Source organism: Xiphophorus maculatus, chromosome 9 (genome assembly GCF_002775205.1).
Source record: "Xiphophorus maculatus strain JP 163 A chromosome 9, X_maculatus-5.0-male, whole genome shotgun sequence".
Taxonomy (NCBI): domain Eukaryota; kingdom Metazoa; phylum Chordata; class Actinopteri; order Cyprinodontiformes; family Poeciliidae; genus Xiphophorus; species Xiphophorus maculatus.
Genome location: NC_036451.1, coordinates 366,016 through 379,517, shown reverse-complemented (window position 1 = coordinate 379,517; position 13,502 = coordinate 366,016). Strand labels below are relative to the sequence as shown.

Genomic DNA, 13,502 nt, shown 5'->3' with positions numbered 1-13,502 from the left:
GATGCAATAATCCAAAAAATCCAGAAATCCAAGCATCACAGATGAACTGACTTAACTAAGTTCAGGGCTAATAGCAACTGGAAAAGACTGAACAAAAATGACAGACTCGACAGCAGACGAGACGCCAAACGAGACGAGGACCTGACAAAGACACAGAGACACGGGTAGTATTAAATACACAAAGGGTAATCACGGAACAAGACACACCTGGGAACAATCAAAGATAGACAGGACAACATGGAGACTCAATAGACACAGAAACCTAAGATAAACCACAGAAAAACTCAAATCCTCACAGTTAGACCTTTTCAGGTTGAAGATGGTCTCAAAATCAACTCCTGAACCTACTGCCAGGACACTTTCTTCAGGCTGTGGTACAAGAAAATGTCTGCATCTTTCAGGAAGACCGTGATTTTTATGCAGGACAATGCTCCATCACATGCATCAAACTACTCCACTATGTGACTAGCCAGTAAAGGCCTTAAAGATGAATGAATAATGAAGTGGCCCCCTTCCTCACCAGACCTAAACCCCATTGAGAACCTGTGGGCCACATATCTCTCTCTCTCTCTCTCTCTCTCTCTCTCTCTCTATACATATATATATATATATATATATATATATATATATATATATATATATATATATATATATATATATATATATATATATATATATAGGGGTGTCCTAATGTAGATTTTTTTTCTATGCCAAGTGCAAATACGAGTACTTCAGTTAGGTGCTTGTTACTTCACACAATGTCTTAAAAACAAATTCATCTTATTTAGAACAGGGTTCTAAATAAATAAGACTAAAGGTCCTCTGACTGTTTTAACAAATCATAAATAGAGCTATACAGAATGTTTAGTCTTGCTAATGTTTTATCAAATTATCAAATTACTCGTTAAAAGATTTTTTTTTTGTCGGCGTCAGGCCAGAATTATTTGACTGATGGTGGCTGGGCTTCTGTAGCACATTCAATAATTCTGCAGTACATACTGCTTACACAGAGGAAGCCAAAAGAGAATGCTTGATCAAGTTGTGTTAATCTACTTTTCATGGTTTAAATAGACAAATATGCAGCTTAACCTGTTGAGAAAGGAAAGAAATTAAAGTGCAAATGTCCAGCAGCAGGTTTGGCCCAAGGCAAAGCAAACTACACGACTGTTTAGGATGGCTGTTTCTAAAACATACATGAATCATCCTACTCACACTAAACTTCTTATGATTGACCTTTGATAACTTCTAAAGAGCCCAATAGCATTATATTGTAATTTGACTCCACTGCGCCCAATAGGTTATTACAAAAGCTACATCTCCTTAATACATCAACCAATCTGCACCAGATTTTTTGTGCATCATCAGGGAGCACTGCTGAACACATCAATGTGTGTCGCCTAGCAGCTCTTGCGTTGTCGCCAAAGCACAAGAGCTTTGATGACAGCGAGTGGATGACATTGCTCCCGTGATCACCATGAGGCCGGAGCAGCACTGAGCTGTGAGGACCCCAATGCTGCTTGCAGCTTTAATTATCATTGTTTTTCTTCTTTACATACTAGGGTGGGTTGCAATGATTCCAAATACTGTACAGGAATGAACTGGTGCTGTTACATGTCAGTCATCTTGATGGGCACCTAGGGGGACCAATCACATGTCCCTCCCAAACCCCTTTCTGGACCCGCCTCTGCTGCTCATGATCTGATTATTTGACTTGTGTGTTAAAGCAGAAATGGAGATCTTCAGACTAAGTTCATATAGTCTTTCTGTATGACAGTGTGACTGACAGATATACAGTATGTTCATGATTTTCAATAATATAAAGGAAGGTATCTACCATAGGTGTCATCTTTATGATCCATCTATGTTGCTGTAATGAGAGTATGGCTGGCTGAGGTTCAATATAATCGTGCATGAACACTCAAGAACTCTAATTTACCTTGGTATAGAATATACTAATACTTGAAAGTGAACTTTGTAGTGCTAATGTTGCTCTAAAGCAGGGGTCTCAAACTCCAGTCCTTGAAGGCTGCTGTCCTACAGTTTTTAGATGTACCACAGGTACAAAAAACGCTGGAATGAAATGGCTTAATTACCTCCTGCTTGTGTAGATCAGTTCTCCCAGCCTCACTAATGACCTAATTATTCTATTCAGGTGTGGTGCAGAAGAGGCACATCTAAAAGTTGCAGGACTGCGGCCCTCGAGGACTGGAGTTTGAGACCCCTGCTCTAAAGTAATGCTTTGCCAAGGTATATTCAAATAAAGAAATAATGTTTACATATTATCGTTATTATTTAACGTAAAGCACTTTTTGCTCATCTTAGTAAGAGCACCACATATTATGCCACCAGTCACAATGGTGATTGGTGGCATAAAACACACTTTTTCATATATATTTTCCACATTTTTTAAGTATTTACTATTGGTTAGTTCAAAGGACAACCAATTACATCTGACCTGAATATTTTCATATCTGGGAAAAACTTGGTATTAAATGGGTTAGCTTGGCAACATGCGGCACGGCATGGAGTTAATCCTATCCACAATGAGCCAGGGGTTCTGCTGAGGTGTAATAGAGGCCCAGGTGGCTTCAATAGTATTCATTATGTCATCTACTGTATATTATTGGGTTTGATGTCTCACATCCTCCTCTTGACAATCATATACAGATTCTCTAGCTGCTTAACTTTTTATACCTTTGATTGTTAAACACAAAAACATTTGATAAAATTAAGTTATTTCAGTTACTAAGTGACATGTTGAAGTCATAGACAGTATCTGGGGTGCTTGTGTTTCTCTGTGACTCACCAATAGGCATTAATTCTACCACTAGTTTGGGGTAAGCAATGTTGGAGCAGCCAATGGATGCTCCACATATTCTTTGACACAGTGCTGGATCCACACATCCAACCTCATCTACCAACAGAGAAGAGGAAATATTGTGATATTTGCATGAACAATAAATAAATACATTGATAAAGGTAGTTTTTTCCAACTAAATTAACTTTCACTTTCACTGATGGAATCCAATTTCATCTTTGAGTAACTACCAGCACATTCATGTCTAAAACTAATTGTCCAATGTCAAGTCTTCTTAACTAGAAGAAGAAAACAGGTGTATGGCATTAAAGTTTAGCACAGAGAAGCACACAGAATTACCTGGGAAGAGTGCTCGGCTTACCATGCCAGGCATCACAATGAAGAACATGGGCAGCAGTTTTAGGTACCCTCCCAAAACGCTGCCTCCTTTGGCATGAGACAAGGATTTGGCTGACAGTGACCTCTGAACAATGACCTACACATTCAAACATGCATCAGCATAAAGTTAGAATCATATTTCTTTCACCATCAAACAATCATTAAACTTCTGATTTTTATTTTCTTACTTCATTGATCTTCTGATTACTTATTCTCGTGTTGAGGTTTTAAACTTTTTAATCTCTTTTTATTTCTATTATTGCTTTTTCTATGTAATAAAAAGCAGTCTTTTAGAGTTTAGACAGTAGATGTTTCACACAGTTCTGATTTCTCCCCACCTTATAATAAACACCTTAGTTTAAACACTGTGTTCATGTTGTCTTTCCTCTTGGTGGGCCAAATCTGGCCCACCAAAGCTTTTTATGTGGCCCTCTAGATTCTAGACTAAACTCTAAGTGTGCTTAAATAATATTTTATCAATCAAGTCAATGCAGTTTTTATCTGTTTACTGCCAAATTATATCAATCAGTCCCTCCAGTTTCCACTATGGAAATTGACAAAAAATCACCAAATCACCACACTTTACATAACCGGGAGTTCACTGCAGATTTTTCTCAAAAATTGTCAAAAACTTTCCTACTTGCACTAAACAGCTGCCTCAGCCTTGGTTTATGTCATATTGTAGTCCCTGATCTATTTCACTGATCTAGTTCACTTTATTAATGAATAAGTTGTTATCAATAGTGTCCTGTCTGTCTCTGTGTTGTCCTCCGACAAACTGGCGACCTGTCCAGGCTGTACCCCGCCTCTCGTCCGGAACATTAGCTGGAGATAGGCACCAGCACCCCTCCTGATCCCACTAGGGACAAGGGTGTTAGAAAATGGATGGATGGATGTTATCAATAGTATTTTATTTATTTTTCTAGTCTCTGATTGCTCACTTTCTTTAACAGACTACCAATCAGAAGCTGAACAAAAACTAGTTCAGACATTAAGCTAGTTAGGAACTCCATTTTTTACGGAAAGCTTTGTCACAATTGTTATTACAGCTGTATTAATGAAATTACAACGTAGCTACAGTGAGCCAGCTATTAAGATGCTTTATCGTTTCAAACTTCTTACGTATTTAATTTCAATCAGTTAGGTCATTTACTTCATTAAATAAGGTTAAAAAAAAGTTAATTTTGGTTAGAGATATATTATAATATGACTTTATATAAAGAGCAGTAAAAGAACAGAGTGAGGGCGTTTGGCAGCTTGTTAATGGGAGCTTTGACAGATACTATGTTTCAAGTGATGGATGAGGTGACTGTAAGTCAGTGGGGGGAAATTACTCATCTATAAGTTGGGACCTTGAGAATACAGATTTAGTTTCCACCTGTTAGGATCTGGGGTTGTTTGGTTTTGAATTTTGTCATTTTTGGTGTTCCTTAGTTGTTTTTTTTTCTTAATAGTTCTGCCTTGTTTTTACTTTAATTCTTCCTTAGTGATTCTTGTTATGTTAATTTCTTGTGTCTGATTATTCTCTGTCGCTCTAATTTAATTATGTTTCCTAATTAAATTGGGAAACATAATACTAATTAAATTAGGAAATATAATTAAATTAAGAAACATAAAAACAAAAAAGAAATTGAAAAATCTTCAGTGTTAGATTTACTTTCTGATCCCCTCTGTACTCTCTCTTGTCTCCTGTGTCACTTTCTCTTGCCCTCTCCTCGGTCTGCCTCCTACTTCCTCTACTTGCACCTGCAATCAGATAACTCATCAGCGTAGTTCTTTTGTTCAGCATTCAATCTCCTCAGTATTCAAGCTTCTCATTTTCAGCCATTACATCTACTCCCATCAGTTTCTCGTTCTGCCTCATGTTCTTCTCGTGTTCACCCCTGCTACTTTTCTTTCCATAGATTTTTGTTTTTGTGTTTTTGCCATGGCTCCCTTGGATTTTCGTAGGTTTGTTTCTCCATATTCTTTTATTAAATCTTCTAATTCACTGGACGCCTCTGTCTCCTGCGTTTGGGTCCTACAAGAACCATCATGCCTCACCTGCTACTTGTTAAAGCGTCCCTTAACAAGACATCTCTATGAACTTCAGCTATGTAGGAATGTAGATTATGTTACCTGATCAGTACACCAGACCCATGTAGCCAGCACAGTAAGGCCAAAAATTAACCCTGGCCAAGGTAAATCTCCTGACACAGGATCTCTGAACATGTGGAATGCATCTGGACGAGGAATATGGCAGGTCGTGTTTTCAACTGTCACTGTGGGAAAGCTTGACATGTAGCGATCCACAAGGCCCTCATACCAGCCCACCTTAATGAAAGCTAAAAAATACAGATAGCAAAGCCATACAAAGACAATAACTTTTCTGAATCACATACTGTACAGTACTCTCTAAAAATTACCATGTCTTCAGATAAATGTGCTCATCTTTTGCATGTATTATTTCGCACTATAATTATTATAAAAAACAGCATGTAGTGAGAGGCAGCAGTGCCCATCTTACCCATAAACATCAACGAAAGGGCTCCACCAACCATGATCAAAGTCTGTAGTGCATCAGTGTAGATGACCGCTGCCAAACCACCTACAGATATACAGATTTGAGTTTGTATCGCACTGAATAATACATTTTGTGAAAATAATTTAATCATTATTCAACAATACAAAAGCAATTGCAGTTGGGTCCCCAAGATCAGTAAATAATAATAATTATGTTGAGTCAACTTGTGCAGGTGGATGAATACTTGCATTTTGATCAAGCCATTTGTTGACTTTCCCAAACAAGTATAGGTATATATTGGTAGAGAGCTTATTAGAACTTGACTTGTCAGACTCCAATTAGACTGAATTGTAATTGACTAAACTGAACCACAGTGTCAGGACTCTGTGTTTTGGGTTGGGGATTTTGCTTTTTGGGTGTTTCAGTTTCATTTTAGTTTTTCCTTTCAGGGTTATTCCAGTTTCGTTATTTGAGGTAACTTATTTTGGTTAGATTTGTATTGTTCTTCTCCTTATTTCCGACCCTCATAGTGTTTCTAGTTATGTTTATTTCTTAGTTATTTGTTATCCTAGGTTCAGTTGTTCCTATTGGTCTGAGTGTATGTCTATCTTTCTTTAGTGATTCTGGTTAGATTATTTATTTGTTTAGTCCTTCTAGTTATTCCTTATTTCAGCCTCTCTCGTAGTGTTTCTAGTTTGAAACTAGCATTTTGATCAAACCATTTGTTGACTTTCCCAAACAAGTATAGGTATATATTGGTAAAGAGCTTATTATTGGATTAGAACTTGACTTGTCAGACTCCACTTAGACTGAATTGTCTATAATTGGACAATTCAGTCTGATTGGAATTGACTGAATTCCAATTAGACTGAATTGTCTAATTCAGTCTAATTGGTCAAAAGGACCCACTTTGGTGCCATTTTGGGCACCAAAGTGGGTCCTGGAGGTCCTCCTTCCTGCATGTTTTAGTTCTCTACCTGGTTTAACCCACCTGGATAAAATGATGGTTCGTTGGAAGGCCTACCATCAGGGAGAGAACTAAAACATGCAGGATGCCAGAGATCTAGCACCCACTTTGGCCACCATTGCTTTGGGTGTTCTTCTATTATGTCCATTTTTCTTTAATGATTCTAGGTAGGTTATTTTTTTTGTTTAGTCCTTCTAGTTGCTTTAGCTCTGTGTTCCTTAGTTATTATTTTTAGAGCAACCTTGTTTCTGTTTTGGTTCTTTCATAGTTCCCCTTGTCTTTGTCTTTTTCTACTACAGTATGTTATGTTTTCTTTTAGCTTAATGTTAGAATTCTTTTCAGCTCCCTTATGTTATGTTCTTCACACTTTTGTGTTCCCGTGTATATCTATGTAGTTTCCTGTGCCACCTTCGCCCTCAGCCTGGTTCCTGCTCACCACTCTCAGCTGGAATCAATTAGCTCGTTAGCCCTGGTTTTGTCTAGCATTCTACCTCACAGTATTTAAGCCTCTCACTTTCTCCCATTTTTCATCAGCTCCTCATGTCTGCTCCTGTCAGTCTTTTGTGGTTTTCTGTGTTTCCTTGTGATTGTTGGCAGGATGTTTTTGGATTTGGTTTTGTTCTTATTTTCATAATTTTCCCATTAAATCTGCAAACTCAGCTACTACTGTGGGTCCAACTTTTCAAAAACCAACATCATGACATACAGTAGAACTTAAAATTGACATCTTAATCTATGTGTGTGTGTGTGTGCGTGGGTAGGCGTGTGCGTGTACCTGCCACAGTGTAAGCAGCTGTAACCAACAACAATATGGCTGTAGACAGATAGAGATTCCAGCCCAGTGACACCTGGATGAACAGCGCCCCTGAAAACATATCTGTCTGACAAACGCACATATGATCAGAGACACTACAGCACTGTACTTCTGACAAAAGGTCAGCCAAGTAAGCATCTATAAAGTAAACAGCTGTGTCTTACTGATATTTTTGTGAAGATGTAGAGAATCAAGGATAAAACAGACATGTATATGCGGATCCTACGGCCTCCAAAACGCAAGGCCAGGTATTCAGGCATGGTCACCACACCAGCAGAGATGTAGACAGGGATAAAGATCCAACCCAAAGCCACCAGGACCCATCCTGCCTATTAAGATAATACAATTTTTATATGTTTTATCACTGCTGCATTCAATGAACTCAAATCAATACCAAAGGTAAAAGATAGATTATTCCAAACATGACTAATTTTTACTTTAAATCAATTAGACCTGTCATAGACGGATATCTTTATGAAGACGTAAACATGGACAACTCATGCAGCCTGTAGAACTCCGCTTTTTTTTTTTAATAGCGTATTTGGATGTACAGCACATGCTCATAAGTCACCCTGGGCTACAGAAGCCTATTTTTGACATATCACTACATCTTCCCCTTTCAGCAGCAAAACATGCATACTTAACATTTTATTTACACCTATAACATGTGAGTCCGTGTAGAGTTCCAGTGTAATTTATTAACCCTAACCATTAGCAGGAAGAAGAAAAAAATCTTATACCTGCCCCTACCTTTCATTCTATTGATTTGTAGATTTTTTTTGTATATAATTGTTTTGTTTTTTATTAAATGAATAAATTTCCTAAGTAACTAATTTCAAATGTCAATTTACCAATTTTTAACTAAATCAAATTACCTTTATACATAAATTTTAAAAAGTGCAACATGCAATAATATTATGCCTTGTCAATCTAGACTTAGAAGTAGAGTAAACTTAATAAATTTTTGAACTCCAGGTTTTGAACCTAGAAATATTTAGAACTAAAACATGTGAAGTAGAGGACTTTGAGTTACTAAGTGTCTCTATATCTGAAAGGAATTCAGATTACTCTTCCCCTGGATGTAACATGTGAACCTTTAAATGGTATAGATCCCTCCACCTCTGGGCACAACTGTCTCTGAACAGGGCTTCCGACCGTGGAGTCAGAACTGACCTCAGATGGAAAGCTACTGGTCGGTACCACAGGGGAACTGGGTGACTGCATCTGATCTGGTCAATCACTAGGCTGTGGGTCGGCTTGGAGGTGGGTTGCTCTGTAGCACATCAGGGCAAGATGTGGATTAGGCTGCTTCAAGATGTTTTTAGCAGTCTGAACCGCCCCATTCGGCAGCCCCGTTCGCCTGAGGGTAAAAGGGCCTAGACAAAAACTGCATCATCACTGACCAGTTCCAGTGAAATTTCCAACCTCACAACCATGCCCTTGAGTTGACTGATGACATCATGGCTAGATATGGAAGGTAGGCAAGCTTTTTCAATGTCTCTGGATTAATAGTAGATCACAATGAGTTAATTCTATCTCTCAAATTCACACAGATCTGCAGCTATGTGCTGCCAGGGGCCCTTTGGTAGGGTTGTTGTAAGGGGAGGTTGACGCCTCTGGGTTGGTTTGTTTTAAATGCACAATTTGCATGAAGACACTTCTGTTTAATCTCAGCACTGATGATTCGTCACCACACTGCCATCCTAGTGAATGCCCAGCACCTTGTTAGTCCTTGGTGTCCTTTATGAATATCTGACGAAAACCTCAGCCTTCTGTGCAGCAGGAATCACCTGTCGGTCCTGATATAAAACCAATCCATCCGTTTCAGAGAGATGTGCTCTTGCAGAATAATGACAATGAAGAGACGGGTCCAGCACTGTTTTGGGCAGTCATTTGTTCCTGACAAAACTCAATCTATTGCAATACTCCTGCTACTCCCATACCACCACCATCCCCCCACACATCCACACTGCCCCAAGTCGTTCAATCCACCTACCGGCATTCTCCAGCACACCACCTCTCCTTCAGCCCCCCATCCCCCCCTCCTCCCCCATCTCCACTGCAGACAACAACACCTACCCCCAGCTAACGGTGACTACAGGCCAGGTTAAGAGACAGTTGGAGCGATCATACCAGGGGAAGGCTGCAGGACCTGATGGCATTACACCACGGATCTTGAAGACCTGCTCCATCCAGCTGTCCCCTGTACTGGCACACATGTACAACCTCAGCTTGAGGCTGGAGAGAGTCCCGCTGCGGTGGAAGACATCACATGTGGTTCCTGTTCCCAAGAAGCCAAGGCCAGCCGACCCAGAGGACTACAGACTAGTTGCTCTCACATCTCATGTGATGAAGGTCATGGAGAGACTGGTCCTGGCCCAGCTGAGGCCTCGGGTGAGGACGTTTCTAGACCCCCTGCAATTTGCCTACCAGCCCCACTTAGGAGTTGACGATGCCGTCATCTTCCTGCTGCAACGAGCACTGTCGCACCTGGATGGTGGAGGAGACACTATGAGAATCACATTCTTTGATTTCTCCAGTGCCTTCAACACCATCCAGCCTCTGCTGCTGGGTGAGAAGCTGCGGAGGATGGGTGTCAACAACTCAGTGATCTCCTGGGTACTTGACAGGCAGGCCACAGTTTGTCCGTCTGGGCAGTGTCCTGTCTGATGTGGTGGTCAGTGACGTAGGGGCTCCACAGAGAACTGTGCTTTCTCCCTTTCTCTTCACCTTGTACACCACTGATTTCCAGTACAACTCTGAATCATGTCACCTACAGAAGTTTTCTGATGACTCAGCGGTTGTCGGGTGTATAGGGGATGGAGGGGAGGGGGAGTACAGGACACTGGTGGGCAGCTTTGTGGAGTGGTCTGAGCAGGATCACCTGAGGCTCAACATTAGTAAGACCAGAGAGATGGTGATTGACTTCAGAAGGAAGAAGACATCTTCACGGCCACTGAAGATCAAAGGGGAAGTGGTGGAGGAGGTGGAGGATTACAAATACCTGGGAGTTGTAATCGGCAACAGACTGGACTGGGCATCTAACACTGACGCTGTGTGCAAGAAGGGGATGAGCAGACTCTATTTTTTAAGGAAGCTGAGATCCTTCAATGTGTGCAGCAAGATGTTGGAGACCTTCTATCACAGTGTTGTTGCCGGTGCCATCTTCTTTGCTGCTGTGTGTTGGGGAAGCAGCATCAGAGCCAGCGACTCTAATAGACTAGACAAAATCATCAGGAAAGCTGGCTCTGTACTGGGACTAAGGCTGGAGTCCCTGGAAACTGTGGTGGAGAGGAAGACACTGAAGAAGGTTCTGTCTATTATGGACAATAAACAGCACCCTATCCACAACATAGTGGACAGACAGCGGAGCACCTTCTCACATAGACTGCTCCAGCTCTGCTGTCGTAGGGACAGATACAGGAAATCCTTTCTGCCACATGCCATCTCACTGTACAATAAAGCTAAATCATGGTTCTGCACTAATCAGTCCAATCTTGCACAACTGCATTGTGGCACACTTGCTGTACATATATTTACATATACATACTGTTTCTGCATTTTTGAATCTTTGCAAGGACTGCTCTAAGCTGCTTTTTATATTGACAGCATGTTATATTTTATTTTTATTTTATCTTGTCTACAATTGCTACTCAGTGGTGGTTGTTGTGTGTCTTGTCTCTATGCTGCTGTAACTGCAAAATAATTTCCCTGCTGGGATGAATAAAGTAATTCTATTCTATTCTATACATCATCATGCTGAGTGGCCATATGGATCTTGCAGAGTCTTTGGGATGAGACAAACCGGCACATCACACCAGTTCTAAAGTCTCTACACTGACTCCCTCAGAGAATAGACTATATATGTATGTACAGTATATGGCTCAGAAACCATAAACATGATGCCTCTTTTCTGTTGTATAACATTTCCTGATTAACTATCAGTTTGTTTTGATTAATTTTTTTAATGTGATTGTTGAATAGATTAATATGACGATTTACTTTGTTTTCTGAGTTGTGATTCTTACATTCCATTCAAATCCTCCCACAGCAATGCCTCCAGCTGCTCCTGTTCCTGCAAGTCCAATGAACAAACCACTGCCAACATTACTTGACATCAGGGAGGCTCCAATCTGTCAGTAAAATCATATAATAGAGAGAAACAAGAACATTTTAGTTAGCTTAATTGAATATATTGGTTGCCAGTCTAATCAAGTGGATTTTCTTTTGTTTTTTAGTGGAGGACATATTCTCCATGCACAATCAATGTCAAGCCTTTAAGTAGAACCTGGAGAAAACTTGGTTCTGCTGGAGGTAGAACATGTTTAAATTTGAAACATAATCAATAAAACTTTAATTGATATTCTGATATGTAACGCTGACTCTTGATAAAATGCAATGCTTCAATTGTTGACTGTGTATTCTATGACTATGTATTTTTGTGTTTTTAATTATGTAAAGCACTTTGAACTGTCTTGTAGCTGAAAGGTGCTATACAAATGTAGCACCTTTAACCATTCTATGCGAGAAAACTAAAATGGAGGGTGCTTGGGTTAAATATCAATCCGGTACCCCAATATGTGTGCGGCACCAATGACCTAGTTTATGACAAATATGACCCAGAGAAACATTAGAATTTTAGGCAAAAATGATTCAGCCTAACTTTATTAAACTAAATTGACAGAAAACCTATCATTTAGTCACCACTGTAACTTTATAGTTGAAAGACCCTTCAATAATATCTAAAGAACATATACCTCTTTACATAAGGCAGAACAAATAAAATATTAATGGCCACCTTTTTCCCCCGAACCAGGGCACAAAGAAAGATGTCCAATTATATCAATATACAGTCCTAAACAAATGTAACCCAGTCAGTCTGTTACTCACGACCTTCAGGAGAGTGTGAAAAATGTTGCAGGCCTGTTAGAAAAAACGAGGAGTTGAAATCCCAGAGGAAAACATTGAGAGCATTGCAATTCACTCGTCCTCATCTCCCGACTTCCATTGAACACAGCAGTACATGTGAGGCTGAAGCTGTTAGCTCACTTAGCTCAGCTCAAAGCTCGTCATGACTACTTGTGTCCGTCTCCTCTCCTCTCGTCCCGTCCCTCTCGCGTCGACCAAGCTCCTCCAACATCTCCCGAATTTCGTCCTCTCCCTTGTGCTCGTGCTTTTGTCCACTTTTCTCTCCCCCAGGGTCTGTATTTCTTCACTTCTTGTCCACTTGTCTCACCCTTCGTTCTCCACCATCACGGTTCTCCTCCTCTTCTCTCAACCAATCACGAGTGACGCTCCGGGCTTTGAAAATTTTGATGTCCTCATCAAAATAAAAGTTAGACAACTAATAGAGGACAGTTTTAGTGAGAACTTAACCTAAAACATGTTTCACACATGGCCATGGGGTGGCATCAGAAGGTATGGCAAAACTGGCTTCTGGTGACTCGGTAGGTTCCACTTCCCACCAACACTCCATGGCTGAAGACTGTCACCGGCTGGTCAGAAGGCTTGCTGAGTTCATCATAGCTCAACTGAACTATAGATTGGGCGATTCTCCTTGATCTCTCAGCAGGGATTTGTGGTGGGTTGAGTTCTGTTTCCCCCACTGGATCATCAAGGGCTGGATCAGGAATAGCGGTAATGTCTGAATAGGTACTAGGAACTGGCTCCAATTCTCCCAAATCTTGGTTGGTCAGTTTCACTGGTAGTGAGCCCAGACATTCTGTTGGACAACTCTGGATGAGTTAGTAGTCTGTCCAAGTCGACTCCCAATAGTAAGTATAAGTATACTTCCTCATACTTTGATTCTGAGTACATTTCTTCTTTATTGTTGGAAGACTTTAGAAGTCCACTTGCCCTTTGTTGTTGTGCTCTTGTTATGCATCTTTCCGGTGATACTGTCTCACTGTCATCCAATGGAAGTCTCACAAGGTGTCCGTCCGATAGGCAACAAATGATTCCGATGAACTGTCTTCTCTGCACCCACACCTCGTTCAGGTTTAATCTTGTAAACAGGGAGATT

At 40.3% G+C, this 13,502-nt stretch overlaps 1 protein-coding gene across 8 annotated transcripts in view; it reads right to left on the bottom strand.

The window, feature by feature from the left end:
- The window catches only part of slc5a9 (solute carrier family 5 member 9), a 51,161-nt gene that overhangs the window by 18,381 nt on the left and 19,278 nt on the right, over positions 1-13,502 (bottom strand). For 6 of the 8 annotated variants that reach the window (XM_023339431.1, XM_023339429.1, XM_023339430.1 and 3 more), the window contains 7 exons: positions 11,509-11,613; positions 7,645-7,809; positions 7,442-7,547; positions 5,703-5,783; positions 5,315-5,520; positions 3,158-3,293; positions 2,807-2,914 (listed from right to left, as the gene is read on the bottom strand). In XM_023339431.1, the coding sequence (XP_023195199.1) occupies positions 2,807-2,914; positions 3,158-3,293; positions 5,315-5,520; positions 5,703-5,783; positions 7,442-7,547; positions 7,645-7,809; positions 11,509-11,613 (907 nt within the window). The remainder of the gene's footprint in view (positions 1-2,806; positions 2,915-3,157; positions 3,294-5,314; positions 5,521-5,702; positions 5,784-7,441; positions 7,548-7,644; positions 7,810-11,508; positions 11,614-13,502) is intronic. The other 2 variants (XM_023339432.1, XM_023339428.1) reach the window with 2 other exon arrangements.